This window comes from Esox lucius, chromosome 21, assembly GCF_011004845.1.
Source record: "Esox lucius isolate fEsoLuc1 chromosome 21, fEsoLuc1.pri, whole genome shotgun sequence".
Lineage (NCBI taxonomy): Eukaryota > Metazoa > Chordata > Actinopteri > Esociformes > Esocidae > Esox > Esox lucius.
Window position 1 is genome coordinate 6,754,785 of NC_047589.1, and position 22,590 is coordinate 6,777,374.

General features: G+C 42.1%; 1 protein-coding gene across 2 annotated transcripts in view; it reads right to left on the minus strand.

Annotated features, from left to right (window-relative positions):
- Positions 1-22,590, minus strand: part of plxdc2 (plexin domain containing 2) — a 124,071-nt gene that overhangs the window by 16,878 nt on the left and 84,603 nt on the right. Inside the window, exons 8-12 of one of the 2 annotated variants that reach the window (XM_013131176.4) lie at positions 12,509-12,604; positions 11,911-11,992; positions 5,452-5,512; positions 4,953-5,115; positions 4,709-4,771 (exon numbers count right to left, since the gene is read on the minus strand). In XM_013131176.4, coding sequence (XP_012986630.2) covers positions 4,709-4,771; positions 4,953-5,115; positions 5,452-5,512; positions 11,911-11,992; positions 12,509-12,604 — 465 coding nt within the window. The remainder of the gene's footprint in view (positions 1-4,708; positions 4,772-4,952; positions 5,116-5,451; positions 5,513-11,910; positions 11,993-12,508; positions 12,605-22,590) is intronic. The other variant, XM_013131177.4, reaches the window with a different exon arrangement.

Below are 22,590 nucleotides of genomic sequence, written 5' to 3' on the forward strand. Positions count from 1 at the left end.
TGATGAATAGAAGCATTAGAGAGATATAACTTTTCCTTACTGCCCTCACTGTTGAATGCCAAAAGAAACCCTTTGAGAAAATCCTAAAATGATTGCTTTAGAACACCAAAAGTAGAGCAGGACGTCATTGAGTGCTGAGAGACAAAGTTCAGAGCATCTGCTTTAGAGATCATCAATGATTGGCCCTGGGTCCAGACCCGTACAACCCACAACCCAAAACCATACCATAACTCATCTCTAAAAAGGGTTACATTTATTCAAATCTTTATTGCAGTATATGTGCAGTAGTTATTTTTCCAAAATTTGAATTGACTTAAAGACTGGTGTTGGCAGTGGATAAAAACCTAAAACAACTACTGAGTTGTCCACACTCACAGATGTTCAGTATTCAGAATAAGCACAGGTAGAATAAGTAAAGACTTTAAATCATTCCCAGCCTAAATGACCTTTTAACATACTTTGTAATAACAAAATGTAGTTTGTCTTAACCATTCAGGTTTATTCTACATTTTTGGTTAATTCAACAAGCCTGGAGGGGAAAAGCAGTTCAGCATATAAACTATTATTAATGTCAGTGCATCCATTCTTTACTACTTTACTGCTTTATTACTCAGCGATACCTGCTAAATCACACACGCTGATATATTATATGCCCATTCCTTTCCCCTTCAAGAGTCTATGAACTTTTAAGTGATTCACAGGATTGTGGTCAATTCCATTTCAGTTACAGTCAATTCAGGAACTAAACTGAAATTCCAGTTCTCTTTAATCCATATCAGGAACATTTGACATTTCAATTCTTTGGTTCATAAAAAAATTATCCTATGACATCACCAGTGTGCATTGGTAATAAGTGGATAACAGAATGCAAGAAATTAAGTAATGGAGTCAGCTGGCTACACCTCTTTCTCATGAGTGTTAACAAGGGTGGACACTTGAAATGATGAGTTGTCCATCAAGACAGTATAGGCTTTGTATATCTCCAAGGCTACCCAACATATCATAACCCATTAGTAAATTATGAGCCTGGGGATGTACCACTTACAGTGCAGAAAAAACACTGTGCCTAGGCTTTTAGTCGTGATTAAAGTGCATAATTTGATTGTATACATAGTGACAGGGACATTAAGTTAAACATATAACTTTCCCGTTATGAAGATGTATAGATGAGAAAAGGTGAATTATAGATATCTAATATTCAACTTGCTACTGTGTGTGGGTAATGTGTATGTTAAACTGATAAAGATGAATTAGCTGTTTGTTTCAGTACATAAATGACTCGAAAGCTATCAACAGGCCAATGTGGTGAAAGTAGTGGTGATTCATTCAGTGTGTCCATAACGACACCCTGCTCACTATGTAGTGAACAATGGAGTGGCGTTAGGGACTCATCCCTTTAAGATGCTCCAGCACCTCTGGGAGAGGACGGAAAAGGAAGATAAACAAAGTTTAAAGAAAGCCTTAAGCTGTTTCTCTAGACATTAGTGAAAAAACTAAGATACTTATTTTTCCAGGAAAAAAATGTGTAATGTTGTCTGAGCCAGAATATACAGTACAGCTCTTACATAAAAAAAAAAAATCTGCATCTCTACATGTATGGCAGCCATTCCAGTGTCTGTGAAATTCCAACACAGTAAGGAAAAGGAAGGGTTCAATTCTGGATACAGTGAGTGTCAGGTACTTCCATCCTGAAAATTTCAAAGATGGCGGTTCATAAGAAGGTCAAGCAACAGACATTGGGGACAACAAAATTACAGACTGGCAGAGGGCGAAAACTACGATATGACCATCAACTCATTCGAATGTCACTCAACAACCGTAGGATGACATCAAGTGACCTACAAAAGAATGTCAAACAGCAGCTGGGGTGAAGTGCACGGTGAAGACAGTTCAAAACAGGCTCTTAGTGGCAGGGCTGAAGTCGTGCAAAGCTAGAAAAAAGACCTTCATCAAATAGAAGCAAAGAAGAGCAAGGCTGAAGTTTGCAAAAGACCAAAAGGATTGGACCGTAGAGGAATGGAGTAAAGTAATCTCTGATGAGTCAAATTTTCAGCTTTGCCCAACACCTTGTCCTCTAATGGTTAGACGGAGACCTGGAGAGGCCTAGAAGCTACAGTGTCTCGCACCCACTGGGAAATTTGGTGGAGGATCGTGATGATCTAGGGATGCTTCAGGCTGGAATCGGGCAGATTTGTCTTTGTGAAGGACGCATAAATCAAGCCAAGTACAAGGTTATCCTGGAAGAAAACCTGCTTTCTACTGCACTGAAAATGTTCCCCAACTCCGAGAATTGTTTTTTCCAGCAGGACAATGCTCTTTGCCACACAAACAGGTCAATCAAGGTGTGGATGGAGGACCACCAGATCAAGACCCTGTCATGGCCAGCCCAATCTCCAGACCTGAACCTCATTGAAAACATCTGGAATTTGATCAAGAGGAAGATGGATTGTCACAAGCCATCAAACAAAGCTGAGCTACTTGAAATTTTGTGCCCGGATAAAGTCAATCAACAGCAATGTGACAGACTGGTGGAGAGCATTCCAAGACGCATGAAAGCTGTAATTAAAAATCAGGGTAATCCCACCAAATATTGATTTCTGAACACTTCCTAAGTTAAACATTAGTATTTTGTTGTTGAAAATGAATATGAATTTGTTTTCTTTGCATTATTTGAGGTCTGAAAACAATGCATATTTTCCTGGTTATTTTGACCAGTTGTTATTTTCTACAAATAGATACTCTAAATGACAAAAAAATGTACTTGGAATTTGGGAGTAATGTCAGTAGTTTATAGAACAAAAAAAAAATTCATTTTACTCAAACACATACCTATGAATAGTAAAACCAGAGAAACTGATAATTTTGCAGTGGTCTCTTAATTTTTTCCAGGGCTGTAGTAACAAGCTAACCATCTACTGCAATGTACAGTCATCTAAAGAAATATTGGCACCCTTCATGAAATTGATGGAAAAGTGAAGGCAAAAAAACCCACAAACAATATTTGGGCTCAAACAAAAGGGGGAGCTGTATAATTGTATTTCAACACAGTCACTGTTTCAAACACAAAATCTTCAATCAGTAGTATGATATTTTTCAAAATTTCTAAAATTATTGGCATACTACAATCAGTATTTTGTACATACAAATAACTGCACTGTTTCTCCTTCCGTGAAGTCTGACAAAGGTTAGCATACACTTTTGGAGGGTTCTTGGATGACACCTCCATGAAACCCATTTCAAGAAATTTTTGCTTGTGGACAGCCCTCTTCAGTTCAGACCACAGGTTTTTATTGGATTAATGTCCGGTGACTGAGATGGCTATTGTAAATCACTGATTTTGTTGTTGCCACACTGATTTGGGCAACCGGTTTTTAAGTCAAAAATATTCTAGTACTTCATACTATCAAAAATTATGAAATCTTAACAACAGCCCCTGGACCACTAGTAACAAAACAGCTGCAAAGCATGAATGGTCAACCATCACATTTTACTGTGATTATAATCTGCTTTTCCTTGAATGCAGTCCGCTTTTTTGCCCTACATGCCAACAATGTGCTTGGCCAGAATTTTTGTTTGTAGTTCTAATAGCTCATGGAAAACTTCAGGCACTGACATTTTTGGGTTGGGCTAATTATTATTATTAGTTTTTTTTTTCACGCAACCCTTTCAAAGAGCTTGTTGACAATGAGATGGAAACTGTGATCCTCAGATTCTTCTTGGCCTCCCTCTCCAGCTTCCTCACGGTGTGTGTGTGGAATATGCAGACTACTCCAGACCTTTTTCATTATTGCCCTGACTGTCCTTAGTTTTAAACTGTTTACATATTTATTTATATCATTTATATCCTTAACCTTATCTGTGTAGGTCAACAACCATTTGTCTATTTTCAGCTGAAAGCTCTTTTGTTTTACCTATGTCAATGGATGACAAGGGGATTTTTATATGATTTACACCACTGGGAAACAGGAACAAGTGAAAGGCATCAAAACAGTTCTAAAAGACTGAGACCAACTAAAAGGCATATAAATGAATAACAATTCAATTATTCTTCATAATAATGATTTATTATCATGCTGAAATAAAATAATACAATCCCCTTATGTTTGATTCCAAAATATGACTCCTTGTTTGTGTTGTTTGCAAAATAAAACAGCTCGGAATTATACATTTGAGTAATTTCACCTAATTTGTAATGAAAATAAAAGCTGCTTGCATTTTGAAATATGATGAAAAAAACATTGACAGACAACAACAAGTGTTGAATAAAAAAAATCTAGCTTTATAAATATGTGGGAAGTTGGCTTCTGATGCAGCAAGTCTGATAATTGAACATAAAAGAAAGAAATTATTAATAACTGATTATTTAACTTTTTTTTTACTTGGATAACCAGCCAGAAGGACTGAACATGAATAGGTTTCCATGTGGGTACATTTTAGAGACTTTCTTCTAATTCAATCTGTAGTGTTTGGAATTCAGGACAAACACAGCTGGCTTGCCTTAGTTAGGTTGCCATCTGGAGTGCATTAGGTGCTCAAAGGAAAACTATCTGGATAGTTGTATTAACAAAGAAATAACGAAAGAAGCGGAACTTTTCAGACAAAGAAGCTATACGTCACTTTGTTATGATGTAGCGATACCTTTACAGGAAATGTACTGTCATATCACAACATCCATCATGTCCATCGTGACTTTTGGTAATTAGCCTACCCTTCTGTTCGTATAGGATCAGGGGGGTCTTCACTGGGCACACGACAGCGAAACATTTGCCAGCTGAAAACAAAAACGTTTACAGTTGGACGTTTGGACGTTTTCACACGTTTCTGAACGTTTCCTTCAGTTTGGTGGAGACTGAGCAAAACCCAGTTCTTCCTGAATATGTCCCTGGACCCGGGCTCTGAAAGAAGTTCCTCTACTTAAGACACTGCTTCGGGCTGTACGTTAGTGGTCTTACCTTCAGTGGGGACACTGGTTGGGGGGTGGGAGGTGGACAAGGAGGAGGCTCTGGTGGTAGACTCCGCTCTGCTTCTGCTGCGCCCTGTTGTCTTGGCAACTAGCGTGGTGGTGAAAGGATAGAGCTGCGTGGTGTTGATGATATCGCAGCTCTTGTCCTTAGTCTGCAAGACAGAATATAAGTCTCTCTGTTTCTGTACATATGAATACTTTTCTATTTCAAATATGTATTTCTTTTAACACAAAAACAGTTGGACAGTATAGGAGTTCATAACATATGGAATGCACCCCTTATTACCTTTAAAGAAATGATAAGTGTTCGTACATGTAAGGGTAAGAGGAGTGCCTCAGGCACACTTTTTCTCTGACAAAAATCTATCATGCTGGAAGGTACACAGAACATTAGAACCAATATACACTCACGCACTGACAAGTTCCGCCACTTACTCCCTATTCATATTAGATAGCTAGTCATTTGTCTCTGCCAGGATGATATTCACCTCGTCGGGGCAGCTGTTATCCACCCAGTCCTGCCGATGCCGGTCGAACCCGCTGGAACACCTGAAACCAAAGGTAAGGTTCTTAGCTTTGGACCAGGAATGCCGGACATGCAGTACTGGCTGTGTGTGAACCACAATACCAGATGGATCAGAGAAATCTTTCTAACATCAATTACAGTAACCGACATGTGTTGCCATGCAGCGCAGAAGACCTGCAGATGTTGTGGAGTCTGTGAGTCTAAAAGTTGAAAGGGTTAATGGATTAGAATTATTATGATATAGAGGGTGGATTTATGAGGAGGAAGTTCACTGGGTCAAGTCCAGGGGTTGGTAGCAGGGACGAGAGGCTAGGAAAAGGGAGAAGGTGAACAGTGGGAGGGGGATTTGCTAGTGCCAGCGGCAACTGCCCACAGAGCACACTGAACCCCAGAGGACTCCTTACATCTCCCCCATCACTATCACTCTCTCTTATTGTCTCTTCTCCCTTTCTTCACTGGACATCATTCAGGTGTTTGTTTTCACTGAATTTGAGAGACATGTTTTTTGATTTGACAGCTTTGTCTGCTCTTTCTCATGTTCCTGTCTCTCTCCCGTCTCTGTCTAACTGTTTTCCCCTTCTCTTTGTATCTCTCTTTCTCTGTCTACCTGAGTCTGTACAGAGGTCAGAGGCAGATAGCTGCACAATTATCATCACCAGTTTCACAGGTTGTAAACAAATTCTTAACGAAATCCCATGCACTTCATAATTTTTATACAAAATATCATTAAAAGTAGACTTGTTTATAACCCGTATTTACTCTGTCATGTGCTTGATGTTTTATGATGCCAGGAAGAGTAGCTGCTGCATTTGCAATTACTAGGGATAATAAAATAAAGGTAACATGACAAATTCCTTGAGCCACCCAATCTGGAACTGAACTGCTCTAATGCTCCCAGTTTTTAATCAAAGACCATTTTTTTTCAAGCAAGGAATGATCCTGCAGCAACAGGAAATATATATTATTATGTCAAATATAATGAATGGACAGGGATTGATCCTTCCATTGTAAGGGAAAATCACAGCCGAATCCCCCCCTTCAATTTTGTTTCCTCAACGCAGCAACCCTCAGTAGGCTCCTCGAAAGAATATCCTGACAAGCATTTCTGATTCTTATCACCCTGATCGCTCAACCAGGAACTTAGCTAGTATGAACACATTTTGAGGGGAGCACTTCTTCAGCTAACGTGCACATTTAAACATTTTCATGTTTCAAATGCAAAACAAAGAAACCAGTACAGCATGACATGGCAACCATTCCTTCCCCTAACCCAGATGATACACAGCCATTTTGTGCCGCCTTTTTGCGGGATTTCCAGACGCTGTTACCACAGCTACCAGGGTAAGAAGTCAGGTCGCAATGACACAACTGCACTCCGATGTGGAAATGAAATACGTTGGAAGCGTTTTAAAACACGTTCTATACATGTTCGGCGCTGGGAAAGGCAATTCTTCTTCAACAGGGTGAGAAAATGAAGATCCTACATCCATCCAGGAAGCAGGGGCGGCTGGTGACAGGAGAAATATGAGGAGCGGCTAATCATAATGGTTGGAATGGATGGAACAGCAACCAAACCACTTCCATATATTCCATTCAAGCTGTGACAATGCCCTGTCCTCTGATATCTCCACACAACAGCCACCTCAGCCGAACAGGAATGGAGACAGGCTGGGTTATCCTTTATCCTCATTCTCCCTCGGCGCTGTGACCCCCATTAGCACTAGTGGATGGATTGTGATGGTAATGTCCTCCACATGGAGGAAGAGGAGGAGTCCATTTCTTTCTTCACCCTTTGCTCACTCATCAGTACATTGGCGACTGGATTTCACTTATTTTTCTGCCCCAAAAGAATTCCCCCTCATCTTGTCCGATCGGCCGAGACAAATTCCTCAAGTTAATCCACCTCTCTCTCTCACTCTCCTTCGTCTTCCCTGGCGAAGCGAAGGGGAAAGGGGGTGGGAGTCTGACACAGGCCATAGACACACAGTACAAGCAACAAAGGTACAAACCAGTCCCTCAAGATCCAACCCAGTTCAACTCCAATAACTCTACAGGCCTTTAGACTGCCTGCATCCCAAACAGCACCCTATTCCCCTAATGTTTATGTTCCGTCTTGTCATTTTCGTCCCATTCGTTCGAGATAGAGTATGCATTTCTTATTAGCTTCGGTTATAGTGCCAGTAAATTCACACACATTTTGATCTCAAGGGCTATATTCATTGTCAGTATGTGGATTCACTGCTCAAGTCCTGAGCGGCAGTAGAGCATTGCCACAGCCTAAATCTTTAGAGTAGGAATGGCAAGAGCATGATTACACTCTCGGCAATTGCCTACAATCTCGCTGCCACAAACTTTGCAATGTAACTGAATAAAATAAACACTGACCACAACTTATTAAAGCGCAAGACTTTAGTCTTTGATGTGGAGGCAGTCATTTCGATATTACATACATGATGCACAACAGCTGTGTATTTGCAGTAAACAAATCCCGAATGGGCCATCTCTTCTAAGCAAATTAGCTTTCACAGGGACACGCCTTGTATAATTAACCACATCCGATGAGTTTATTACCTCCAACCCAAATTACATTTTGTAAAATTCTACAATAATAGTGTCCCAGACACAACGATTGTTCTCTTTAAAATGCATATCCCAAAGTTAACATATCATAAAACGTCCTTATATGAACAATTAGCCTACTATGTTAACAGCATAGGAACTTATGAATCGGTGCAGGTGCAAAGCTGGTGACAAAAAGATGGTTTGCGACGTAGGCCTATGTGCCATTAATATAGGACGTTTTGCATCTGGAATGTTCTTTCTATGGTTCCAATTTAACTTAGAGGCATTGAGTTTTCTTAAATTAGCTTTGTTTGATATACAATATGAACAAAAGCAGAAAAAAAGCGTGAGGAAGCGGGTGTTCTCTAGAAATGAAGGCATCTTTACTTCATTAACCCGCAGTCCAGCATTGCCACATTGCATTTTAATCGGTTTCTTTAAACAGCACATTCATTTGTCTTTTCAAAAGAATGTTGTCGAAGAGTACAAACTGTTGCCGAAGTGAACAGAGGACCGAACAAGTCATGAGATGCAGCGTGTGTGGCCGTTTATGTGTCTCATTAAAGAGTGTCTTAATTAGATCATTATAAGCCAGGCACATAATGTGTCTCAGCAACTAACTGCTGATGAGCTACACACTAAGACAGGTCAGTTGGATGAACACAGAGGTGGATGAAATTCAGGATACAGATTGTCAGAACGAAGACCTGTGATTGACGGCTCAGCTGTAAGGGAACTAGACATGCAGGCACGAGGACTGGGCTTTCAATTCACCTGTATGTAAAATGTATGATTTATGGTCGCATTAACGTTGCATTGTTGGTTGGACGCGGAAAGGGAGCAGAGGAAAAGGCTGAACGTTTCGCGATGCCACAAATCACAGAGGACCCCGTGCGTGCAGCGGGTCTCCGGAATTGCGCACAGTCACTCTAGGAGTCTAAAATAACTGCGGGGTCGTTTAATAATGGACGCATAGGCCACTCTATGGTTTCATCCCAAATGGCCCTGTTTTTCATGCATTACCTTTAAATCAGAGCACATAGGGGTCTGGTCAAACGTAGGGCACTATAGGGAGTAGTGTACCATTTAGGAAGCACCCAGTGGGTGAACACTAATGGGAAGGGCTTAATAATAGAGGAACCGAGCAAATCATCTTCGCATTTTATTTTTTTCAATGTTCAGCGTGCACTTTGTAACTAATGGCTTGTCACTTTGACTTTTACAAACTCCTAATGACAACATGACTGGGACAGATGCTTGGCTTTGTGATTTATTTAGGCTTCACTGTCTTCAGAGCGTGAAAGCTGTGACCCAATGCTAAAACAATGTTCCAACAATTCTCGGGCAGAGTTCCCACAACACTCTTTAAGCCTCCATCTTTCACATCTCACACCAGGCAGGAAATACCCCATGTGTGCAACAACATTCTACACTGTCTCAAATATTTACCTTTGTGAGCAAGGGTATTAAAGACAGACAGACAGACAGACAGAAAGAAACATGGCTGATGGGAAGGACGGAGAAAAAGAAGGGAGAGGAGAGTGCAGAGCACAGATAGAAGGAAAGTATATACAGTAGGTCGCAAAAACAAGACTAATGGATGGAATATCATGCTTCTCACTCTCTTTGCAAATAATCATGAGTAGGTATGACAAGGGAAAACAAATAAATGAGCACTGGTTAGGTTCACAGTGTTTCTGCTCCACTGGTTGCCATGTTTGTCTCGATCTCTCTATCTGTCTATTTTCTCAATAACAGTCTCTCTCAGACTGTCTGTCTGCCTGTCTTTCTTTCTCTATCTCTATCTCTGTCTCTCGTTTCCTGTCTTTTCCTGTCTTTCCTTTGCGGTTAAAGGAAAAACTAAGGATCTCCACAAATCACAGCTTTTTCTTCCAAATCGCACTGGAATACTGTACCTCCTGTAATATACGGCACTCCAATTTACCAGGACCCTGTTTAAAAGTAGTGCATATCACAGGGAATATAGTTTGGTTTGAGGCTCCAACGGTAAAGATTCCTTTCTTTCATCTATCCCTTCACCTCTCTGTTTCTCCTCCTTCCACCTCAATCGCTCACAGTCCCTCCTCTCATTGTTACATTTAGTTCCAGACACTCTGCTCCTCCCACAAGCGATCTGGGTTGAGCGTGAGGTGGCGTGGATGGGCACTGCATGCAGTCTGACCCTCACTGCAATTACTTCGGCTCAGTCTGTGCGATAGTTGAGTCACTAAATCTCAAGTCCGTGTCAGGTTTTATGTCCTCTGTGGTTTGATAATGGACATTTGGTGAATATATTTGGTTTCTCTTGTCAATTTCCATATATAGAGAAAGCAAATATCCACTGAATGTCCATTATAAAAAGCACTTTAACTTACTGGATTTCGGAAGAGATGGTTTGAAGGTGCACTGTTGTTGTTGCAATTCACCAAGTTTCCACATGGAGAATAATGGACATGAGCAAAACAACAATTCAAGTAGTGCTTACTTTTCTATAAGCTCAAAGGGAGTGAGCGACAAATAATTGCTGGTGTTTTACTATACGCACTTCAGTGTGTGTTTCTTAAATATGCAAAGCAAAATGGTACGTTTGAGACTGGTGGTTAAAGGGAAGAGAGACAGAATGTCGTGTGATGTGTAGTCTATGTGTAGTCTGTCGAAGATGCAGACAATGTTTCTTTCCACGCAGCTCACCAGCTGATGTAGACAGGGTGCGTGCCAAGTGTTTGTGTGTTTCACACTGTTGATTATGTGAGCCACGCTGCCATGCACCGAGTGATGCTTCTGCTTAGTCCAGCAAAAATTCAAATACAGCTCCGGAAAAAATTAAGAGACCACTGCAATGATGTTCTGAATTACCAATAGTAGGAGGCAGGTCCAAGTCTGAGTCACCAACGGTTTAGTACAAGTTGGGTCACGAGTCATCAACATTGAAACTCGAGTCTGACCGAGTTCAAGTCCTGGACTTGATTACTACAACACTAGGCTCAGTTAATACATCCCTATAAACCAAACTACTTATAACCAGAGTCTTATGGACAGTACATTAAACCAGAGTTCTATGGGTAGTACTTCTGACCAGAGTACTATGGGGAGTACTTTTGACCAGAACGCTATGTACAGTACTGTTGATCAGAGGGCTATGGTCAGTACTTTTGACCAGAATAATATGCACAGTACTGTTGACCGGAGGGCTATGGGCAGTACTTTTGACCAGAATACTATGTACAGTACTGGTGACCAGAGGGCTATGGGCAGTACTTTTGACCAGAATACTATGTACAGTACTGTTGACCGGAGGGTTATGGGCAGTACTTCTGACCAGAATACTATGTACAGTACTGTTGACCAGAGGGCTATGGACAGTACTTTTGACCAGAATACGATGTACAGTACTGTTGACCAGAGGGCTATGGGCAGTAATTTTGACCTGAATACTATGTACAGTACTGTTGACCAGAGGGCTATGGACAGTACTTTTGACCTGAATACTATGTACAGTACTGTTGACCAGAGGGCTTTAGGCAGTACTTTTGACCAGAATACTATGTACAGTACTGTTGACCAGAATACTATGTACAGTACTGTTGACCAGAGGGCTATGGGCAGTACTTTTGACCTGAATACTATGTACAGTACTGTTGACCAGAGGGCTATGGGCAGTACTTTTGACCTGAATACTATGTACAGTACTGTTGACCGGAGGGCTATGGGCAGTACTTTTGACCAGAATACTATGTACAGTACTGTTGACCGGAGGGCTATGGGCAGTACTTTTGACCTGAATACCATGTACAGTACTGTTAAACAGAGGGCTACAAGGAGACATGGTGATCAGGAATAAGGTGTGTAGAGGTCTGACCTGTTGAGGCGATGACACCAGCTGCAGTTGAAGTTGATCTGGGAGGTGATGCAGGTGCTACAACTGGTGAACCGGAGACATGCTATAGAGGGAACATGATACACATATTTTACAACACACACACACACACACACATTACTGGGAAAAAAAAGTCAACATAGATATATACATTTTAATCGATTGTTGAAGTTAATAAAACATTAAAGGGGCCATATATATCAAGCCTCTTACAGTACCATGGCTGATGTAAAACCAACTAGTCCACGTCCATGGATGTGTATGCACGGTCATCTAACTGATCCTAAACCAGCCCTCAACTTGAGAGATGGGAACAGGTCAAGACACCTACATAATCATTCATATGTGGACAGCTAGAATGCCGTTTGCTAACGAAAACAGATGTTTCCCGAAAGAAAGGAGTTTAGATCCGCAGGTGGCAAAAAAGACTGTGATTCAGTCTGGTGGAAGGTATATTAAGTAGAAATTAAACAACCCCCTCGAGGTTTCACCTACGGCTGGAATCTAGGGGCCTCACTGGCGTTTCCATTATCATATATCATATGACGAGCCAAGTATTATTTCCAAAAATCCATCTTACTCGGCAGAGGCATCATCTCCACTGCGGTCGAGTTGGTGATTCTGGTCCTCATCAGCTCCACGCGGTGGTACTCATAGATCGTTCTCCTACGGACATCTGGAAAAAGAGGGAGGGAGAGGAAGAGAGTGGGGACAGAGGGAGAGGAAGAGAGTGGGGACAGAGGGAGAGGAAGAGGGTGGGGACAGAGGGAGAGGAAGAGAGTGGGGACAGAGGGAGAGGAAGAGAGTGGGGACAGAGGGAGAGGAAGAGAGTGGGGACAGAGGGAGAGGAAGAGAGTGGGGACAGAGGGAGAGGAAGAGAGTGGGGACAGAGGGAGAGGAAGAGAGTGGGGACAGAGGGAGAGGAAGAGGGTGGGGACAGAGGGAGAGGAAGAGAGTGGGGACAGAGGGAGAGGAAGAGGGTGGGGACAGAGGGAGAGGAAGAGAGTGGGGACAGAGGGAGAGGAAGAGAGTGGGGACAGAGGGAGAGGAAGAGGGTGGGGACAGAGGGAGAGGAAGAGAGTGGGGACAGAGGGAGAGGAAGAGAGTGGGGACAGAGGGAGAGGAAGAGAGAGGGGACAGAGGGAGAGGAAGAGAGTGGGGACAGAGGGAGAGGAAGAGGGTGGGGACAGAGGGAGAGGAAGAGGGTGGGGACAGAGGGAGAGGAAGAGGGTGGGGACAGAGGGAGAGGAAGAGAGTGGGGACAGAGGGAGAGGAAGAGAGTGGGGACAGAGGGAGAGGAAGAGGGTGGAGAGGAAAAAAAAACTTGTCACAAATCTCCATCGTAGAACTGAAACTAGGACATGTGGTCCCTGAAGAAGAGCGAAGGAGAGAACGGGAAGGCACAATCAGGCCATTGGGGGAAAGAAAATGAAGAGCGATCCCACAGCATGTTTTAGGCTTCTCTCTTTTTCTCTCTATCTTTCTCTGTGCATGTCCAACTCTCTGTGTGCCTGCCCACTCGAAAAGGAAATGTCCCACTAGAACTGATATCAATCACAGTTTCTGTTGAAAGCCCCAATTTCCTCATGACTACTTCACAAATAGCACCCTCTTCCGTATATAGTGACCTACTTTTGACCAGGGCCCATTGGTTAAAAGTGTACCATGTAGGTTAAAGGGTGGTATTTGGGACATACAGCTGATAGACGTTAGTATGTTGCAGCAGTCACTAGGACAGGTAAGATGGAGAGTTGGACTGGATCCGTCATTGACTCTCTGAAGCCCCTCCTCGGCCTGGACCCGTAGAACTCGAATGCGTTTTCAATCTTACTGTAAAATGGCCCACTTTGGAATTGATGCATCCTTCCCCAGCACTGAACTTCACAGGAAAAGGAGCATAACATTAATCTAAAACCTTCTTATATTCAAATGAAAATACTTTATAATGTCATAAATGTCACAGACTTGCTGAAACCCCCAAAAATCATCATTGCAGAAACCCCAAAATATTGAGAAAAATATCTTCCAGAGCATATGCATTTCTGCTTCTTGTTGCGCTACTCACTCAACCAGGAATTGTATGCAGAAATATCACACACACAGGTGCGAAAGCCACCACAAGGAGTCACTAGAGCACGATTAGACAAGGCAGCCTTATTTGATAGCTAACCCCCCAAACCCAGACAATGTTGGCCAATTTCACCTTCCTCCACAGGACCACTGGGTTAATCTAACGTCCTTCATTAAAGATAATGTGACATGACTTCCTGGACTATAGTGGTACATCTATTAATTTAAGGACATTTCATCACTGAGAAGCCTGCTTTTCATGTAGCTGATAAAACATTGGTCGATATATTACATTTTCTATAATACTCACATTTGCTTGAGCAATGAGCTAGAAAATGTTTAGTCAATAGACAGCGCCTTGGCTCTGAACATACACATCGATGTGTTCGACTGCTTACGAGACCCCTACTTATCATATAGGTTTGCTGTATACACTCATGTCATGCCTGCTTTGGTCAGTTTGGATGTAGGACCAAAGCCATTTATCCTGCTGGGTGCAACTTTGAATCCTGATATTGATAATGCATGGCTAAAACCACTAAATCCCATTTCACTCCAATAGTCTTGTATGTGCTGTGTTTTCGATCTGTGCTTAAAAAAGAGGGACACAGAGAGAGAGGGAGAGAGAGAGAGGACAGAGAGGAACTTTGACAAATCTTCCTTGTAGAGATGAAATTAGGACCCCTGAAGAAGAGAGAACGTAGATTCTCAGATATCCGAAAGATCAGTTGTGAGCTTTATATAACACTCTGGAAATATTATGAGTGCTACCTAAAAGGCAGCCAATTCCCTTTCAGCGCAGTACATTTTAGCAGAGCCCATACAAGCCAGTAAACAGGGGAGGACCAAAGAACGCCCAGGGGACCATGACTTACAGTACTAATATTCTGGAGGACATATAGTTCAGGTGTTTCAGCCGCACCCTTTGCTTAGAGACGCATAAAATCCAGCACATGAAATCTCCATAGAAGAAGACTGGCAGTTCAATGGGTTGCACTGAAGAGCTCAGTGACTTTAAACGTGGCACTGTCACAGGACGCCACCTTTGCCACAAGTCAGTTTGTGAAATGTCTGTCCTACTAGATCTACCCTGGTAAACTGTAAGTGCTATAATTGTGAAGTGGAAGCTTCTTGGAACAACAACAGCCCAGCCACAAAGTGGTAGACCAAGCAAACTCACAGAGCAGGGGCTCTGAGTGCTGAAGCGCCTAAAACTCAGCTGTTGCATCACTCAATTCCAAAGTGCCTCTGGAAGCAACGTCAGTATAAGAACTGTGCATTGGGAGCGTCATGAAATGGGTTTCCTTGTAAGCCTCACATCAACATGCGCAATGTCAAGCGTCGGCTGGAGTGACGTCAAGCATGCCGCCACTGGACTGGAAATATGATCTCTGGAGTGATGAATATCGCTTCAGTATCTGGCAGTCTGATGGATGAATCTGGGTGTGGTGGATGCCAGGAGAACGCTACGTACCATAATGCATAGTTGCTACTGTAATGTTTGGTGGAGGAGAGATAATGGTCTGGGACTGTTTTTCAGGGATTGGGCTAGGCCCCTTACTTCCAGAAAAGAGCCATCTTAATACTACTGGATACAAAGATATTTTAGACAATTTGGTGCTTCCAACTTTGTGGCAAAAGTTGGTTCAAAGAGGTTGGTGTGGAGGACCTGGAGCCCTCAATCCCATTGAACACCTTTGGGATTAATTGGAACAGCGATTGCGAGCCTGGCCTTCTCCAACATCAGCGCCTGATCTCACAAATGCTCTTTTGGCAGAATGGGAATTTAGGTTATTTTGACCAGTTGTTATTCTCTACATATATATACTCTAAATGACAATATTTTTATTTAGAATCTGGGATGCAATTTTGTCAGTAGTTTATAGAATAAAACAAAACTGTTCATTTTACTCAAAGACATACGTATGAATAGTAAAACCAGAGAAACTGATAATTTTGCAGTGGTCTCTTAATTTTTTCGAGATCTGTATATATATACACACACACACACACACACATATGTACGAAACAATATGCATAACCTCGTATCCAGAAGGACCTGAAGGAGAAATTTGGGTGAACTCTTTTGCTCAAAAACATTTATTTTTACCTTTCCAGTTCAGGGACTTGCTCTATCAATAGTTTGGTTGTTGGTCACATGCTGTAACTGCTAAACTATCGGTCTCACCTACAGAGCATTAGAGACATTTTCCTGTTATGGGAACATGGGAAACATGGGAAAAACAATTGCAGTGTTTCCTTCCAGCTTGGGTCAGAGAAGTATTTTCTATATTATGTACAGTATAGCCCATAAGTTCAGATTTCAAGAAGGGGACGGTGATCCCAGATCAGTTTCTGGGGGGAAACTTCCACCCAGACGAAGGATGCTTCAACTGAGCAACTACAGCAATTACAGCCTGTCTCTGCCTGAGGATCAACAAGCACTAATGAGGATTTAGCGGCCCTGCTCCGATACCATCAAACAAAAGGAGCTTTGCAGAAGTGTGTCATCAATTATGCACACAAGGGCGAATTAGGGCATAATCGAATTTTAAGCACACTCAGGAGAAATAATGCACTTGTCCAGTCAATACCTAGCTAGATAAAAAAAAAAAAAGGAATGAAAATACTGGTCTCGTCTACAATTACAGTACACTTGGCCTTTTTTAAATGATTAGCTAATGATTAGAGTACCAGACAATTTATTGTCCATGACGAAGAGCCAATCAGTCTCTGTATGTGTGCGCACGTACGTCACACTGAATACTGCAGACACCACTGATTTTTAATACATCTGGATGAATGATATGCTCTGCCATATAAATATGACACAAAGAATTATAAATCAGAGTAAGAGACTGAAAATCTTCAACACTCACCAAGTCTGGCCTAAAAACATTTTGTACATCTCTCCTCACAAAGTACAAACAAACCACACCAACCAATGATGGAATGGATGGATTTTTCAAATCATATACAGTTTTGTGAAAAACACAAAAACGCTACTCCTTCAACACTAAATGAAACAACAGAACAAAACTTGATATGGCTCATATGGACAACAATCACAAGATTTATTGTTTACTGTAACCGGGGATCTTATTCATCAGACCCTGCAATGTGAATATCAATCAAAAGTTACAGTATGTGATGTAGATACCTTGTGCAGTGAGTTAAGAACCAATGAGGGAATAATGGGAATCTCGATTCTGAGTGGTACTTTATTTGCCAGAGTCCAACTCTGCCAGCAAAAGAACAAAATAGATAAGAAGACAGAGATGCATTACTCACACTGTTCCAACAGCAATAGCATTAGTACAACTGCTCGGCATAGAACCGAATTTCAAATTGAACACTGACTGAGTGGTTCGCTCCCTGTTGTACACCTATTCACTTAGCCGATGGGCTATAAAAGCTATAGCTCTGAGCCAGTGTTCTTTTCGCCATCAAGATTATCTTCAGCTTTCGTATCACCAAGACATTAATTCAAAATCCCTCCCACCGCACACTGAGCTCCATTGCTTTGAGCAAAATTACTATCAATGTCTTTTCCCTGGAATCTTGGCAATCTCCCCAAAATAGGTCGTTTATTGGACACTGAATACGGAAAGCAGTATCAAACAATGAAGGGGTGTGAAGAAAACACACCCCAAGCCGATCTGAACCTCTGCCTGTTTAGTAATGAGGTGAGCTAATCCATGTCCTGCTAGAGCTCCAAACACACAGTTTGATCAAGCTTATGATGAGGGCAAACCTGCAGGCAGACAGGTATTAAAACAAAAATGCTCTTCTGGTTTCCATAATCTCATTAGAATAATGCATGAGAGTGACTGGGAGTCTGGCTTTCTGTTCGTCTGACTGCCCAGCCCTCGGGTGGCAAAATAAAAGCCCAGTTTTAAAGGGTTTCAGCACAGGAAGACCAGCAGGTCTCCATGCAAAACTGGCACCTGACCTGCTAATTATCCCGCCTGTCCACGGGATGCTCGCAAATCCTTCCCTCAGCTGCTGCCAGCCTAGCGTGCTACAGCCTAGAGACGGCCTGAGGATAGCCAGCAACGTGACATGTTGTATTCCACAACTTTAATCCTCATGCATGGCTAAAGGGGCGGGTTTGCGGAAGCCTCTCTGGCTGTGCTAGTAGTGAGTGCACAGGTCAGTATGTGGTAACTGGCAGCAGACACTTACTTACTCTACACTAGTTCCCTCCCAAACACTAAACAGTCCTCCAGCTGTCTGTGCTCCGTCCCAAACGGCACCCTATTCCCTACCCAGCGCCCCCTTTTCTGACCAAAGCGGTGCACTTTATGAAGAAATAGGGCGCCATTTGGAGTGCTGCCTTCGTTAGACTCTGAGGCTGGGAGCATAAATGCCACCTAAAAAAAAAGTCACTCTAGAGTTAAAAAAACGCAAGGAATACAAGGGGACTTCAAAGGCTGTTTAAACGTACAGTCGTTAACGCTGCAAGCATCAGCAAGCTTTGAGACTCGCTCAATGCTACGTGTGTCTAAAAGAACAATAGCTACTTAAATTATTGATGTACATTTCAAAAAAGACACCATCCATTCCCAGAGAATGACAAAGGAGTCCCATGCAGCGGTAGGAATTGGGATAACACAGCAGGAATTGAGCCTCAAAGTAGTCCACCCTCCCCACTCTCTTTCCCCCAAGCTTATGTCTGATAGCTGGATAGAACTTGATGGTCAGTGCAATCGACACGGCAGAAAGATCCATTTTACCTACTGTCCAGGAGATCGGTTAAGTGAGAGAGACTCGGTACGTGTCACAAACGGGAGCATATTTCCTTTTAAACTGCATCACTTGTTACCAAGGGCACTGTTGGAAAGTAGTACACTATAAAAAGAATGGGGTGCCATTTGGCATTCAGCCTGACCAGAGAAGGGTGAATAAGCTCTCGGCTCCTCTGGGAAACATGGCCTGTCAGAGGCAGACTATTCTTTCTCTGAAGGTTAAGGCTTTCATGTGAAACATCTCCGCTTTGCCCCTTTCACAAACAGCAATATGGTGGAGGTGCTGGTCTTCCTCTAAAATTCCTAAGTACTGTATAAGAATAACTGGATATAGAAAATAATATATATATATAAAAACAATCTTTACATATATACTGTACCAGTCAGAAATGTGGATACATCTCGTCATTCAAGGGTATTTCTTTAGTTTAACTCTGCCTTGTAGAACAATAGTAAAGACATAAAACTATGAAATAACACAAATAGAGCCCAAAAAGTGTTAGGGTTGGAGACATGAAGGTCAGTCAATGGAGATAATTTGAAAGTCTTTGGGATTCAAGCTTCTTCAAGTGCAGTCGCGAAAACCATCAAGTGCTATGACGGAACTGGGTCTCATGAGGAGCGCCACAGGAAAGGAAGACCCAGACTTACCTTTGCGACAGATGATAAAATAAAGGTTACCAGCCTCAGAAATATGTAGATAACTGCACTTTAGATTGCAATCTTAAATACATGGTTCAAAGTTCAAGTAACAGACACATCTCAACATCAACTGTTTAGAGGAGACAGAGTGAATCAGGTCTTCATTGTCGAACTACTGCAAAGAAACCACTACTGGTGGACACCAAAAACAAGAGATTTGCATGGGCCAAGAAACACCAGAATAAATATTTTGGTTCCAACCGCTGTGCCTTTCTGTGATGCGGAGTGGGAAAATGGATGATCTCTATATGTACGGTCCCCACTGTGAAGCACGGAGGAGGAGGGGTAATGGTGTGTAGTGGGGGTGCTTTGCTGGTGACACTGTCGGTGTCTGTTGGAAAAGCATTCCAGGTGACTATTGCATGAAGCTGGTGAGAATGCCAAGTGTGCCAAGCTGTGAGGAAGGCAAAGGGTGACAACTATGAAGAATCTACAATATGAAATGTATTTTGATTTGTTTAGCACCATTTTGGTTGGTACATGATTCCATGTGTTATTTCATAGTTTTGATGTCTTTGCCCTTATTCTACAATGTAGAATATTGTGAACATAAAGAAATATCCTTGAATGAGTAAAGGTCCAAACGTTTGAATGGTAATGTATATTTTCCTTTTCAAGAATGAATTGGTTACTGCAGTGACATCCTGGAGTGCTCTGATTTGAGCGAACCACCATGAAACCTGTAAATCTGTCTCACCCAATGTTTCACATATTTATAAAACAAGCAAATTTGTCCTCAATACCCTTCATGGCACTGAAATGGGAGCATTAGCTACATGCTCTGCCTATGAAACATTGACAGCAGCTTGGGGAGCTCGGGGGAGTGAAATAATGTCCTGGCCTTTTAGACCGACAGAAGACCTGAGATGCTAATCCTGACCTTTTTTGCCAGACAGACACACAGACATGTGTCCTCCAAAACAGGGACAGTCACAATCTTTACAACCTATAGTAATTTCCGGTTGCGTCATCTTCAGATTACCTGCCATGTTATTGTTATATTGCCGTGTTTTATTAGCAACTTATCACAATTCCAAATGAGAGGCTTCTCGTGCAGGAAATTAGTTCATAAACCAATGGCGACTTCAGAAGCAGTGGTGTACTACTGTTTGGACACCCTCTGTGGACATCCAAGAAGTGAAAAATCTGTTTTTCAGCGATTAAGTCATTTTCAACCTGCTGAAAGTCCACTCAGCCACTTCTTTTGTACCTATATTTTTGGCTTACTGCTTGGGCCGTATGTGGCCCTTCTACCAAAACAAGTAAAGACGAAAGCCCACTAAACGTTTGTGAGGAAGCTGACTCAGCATGTTCCAGTCTTTCAAGCGGTAACAGAAGAGGTTCCTGGGGGAGTTCTGAAAACACAAACTGCCCTGGGTGCCACCTTTCATGTTTAACACTCGTCCATGGTTTCCTCTCCTCCCTCTCTCCCCACTCCATGCTCCATGACAGATTGTGAGGTCTCCCTCCCAAACTGCAGTGGGAGAGCTGTGGTCTGCGTTCCAATACCAGCCCTATTTTGTACACAGCGCACTTGTCCAGGTTAGTACCCTATCTTGGGTGCCATTTAGGATCTGGATGACGTGTCGGTTTCCATCAAGCTGAGGAGAACGCTGAGCTGCATCAAAGAGGCTAGTGTTGAACACAGGTCCTTTTGAGGCCTGAGAAACCACTGTGGTACCAACATCAGCTGCTCGAGCTGTCATAACAAGAGCACCCATCAAGAACCACCCTTCAGAGAGACCAGATAGAATCAACAACTGGGAGGCTCAATACCCACAAAGCAGTTAAGGAGCAGCACCTTGAATCTTTCTTCCAGACCACAGATGGGCCTGTCCAAAATGGCCCCCTATTTCCTACGCAGTACTCATTGGAATCTGGTGAAAAGTAATACAGTATATAAGCTATAGGAAGTCATTCTGGGAAACAAGCAGAGAGTCTAAAAGTTTACACACAAATTAATAATTACTGAAAAAGTTAAAGAAATAGTTATGAAATTCAATAAAAAAAAAGCTATTAAACATTAAGTGGAACAAATAGATTCTATAAATGTCAAGCCCAATAAACATTGACACATGCAATAAAACAAATGAATAAATAGTTTTTGACAACTCACTTTCAGAATTGAAAGGAAAGCCCCATGAGAGGGTGTCTAACAGTGGAAAAAAAATACAAAACTTTCTGGTCTTTGCTGAATGTCCTTTTAACTTTAATGGGCCTTAATTGGAAGGACCATAGAGCATAGAGAAAAATCCGGACCTACGCACATTCATTTACTTCTTTCATTGAGCGGAAAAAGGTTATCGGAGAAGTCGAAATGAAAGCTTGAGCTGAAGCCACCTTGGGTTGACATTCCCCTGCCTTCTCTACCTAATCCCTTTAAAGGGGAAATGCTAAACTGAGCCGTGATCTGCAACTACGGACAATTACTTCATCCACCTCAAAAAGCCCCACAAGGAGACGCAGTACTTTGAATTTGCACTTGAACATGTATCGGTACATGTGTCTTAACATGGACGCCGCCGAGGAAGTAATGGCTGACTTCAGGAAACACCTCCCCCTTGAGGTTGAATTTGTCATATTTTTTAAAACCATCATCCACATCCTCAAGTGGGAGGACAGTATCAAAGTAATCTAACAAGAAAGAACAGTACTGTATGAACCCCTTGCGGCAGCCAAAATAACAACAAAAAATATTCCAGTAACCGCGATTATTCTTAATGCATTAACTAACCACCCTCAACTTCTCCATCATAATATGGTCTGGGTCTGCAGGGGTTAAACCACAATGCATTGTTATGGTTTGCAGAAATGGTCATCGGCTGCAGCTTGGCCTCAATTAAGGTCCTATATGACACCAGGTTATGAGAGCATGCAGGCAAGATTACGGCTGGCCCCTCCCACCACAGATACCCAGTTTTCCAGAAATTCCAGTGTTCCAGGGCAACAGCCATCCGTCCCAAAGAGACTAACTTGGTTAAATTCACCACATCAAGCCACCTCCATACTGTTAACCAAATAGATGATTTTTCTTTTTTTACTCTGCATCCAAAAAACAAAATCTTTTTTCTACTCTGCATCCAGAATAAAACTAAAACTGTACATTTGCTAATCTATTATATTCCATTATCATGCTTACATT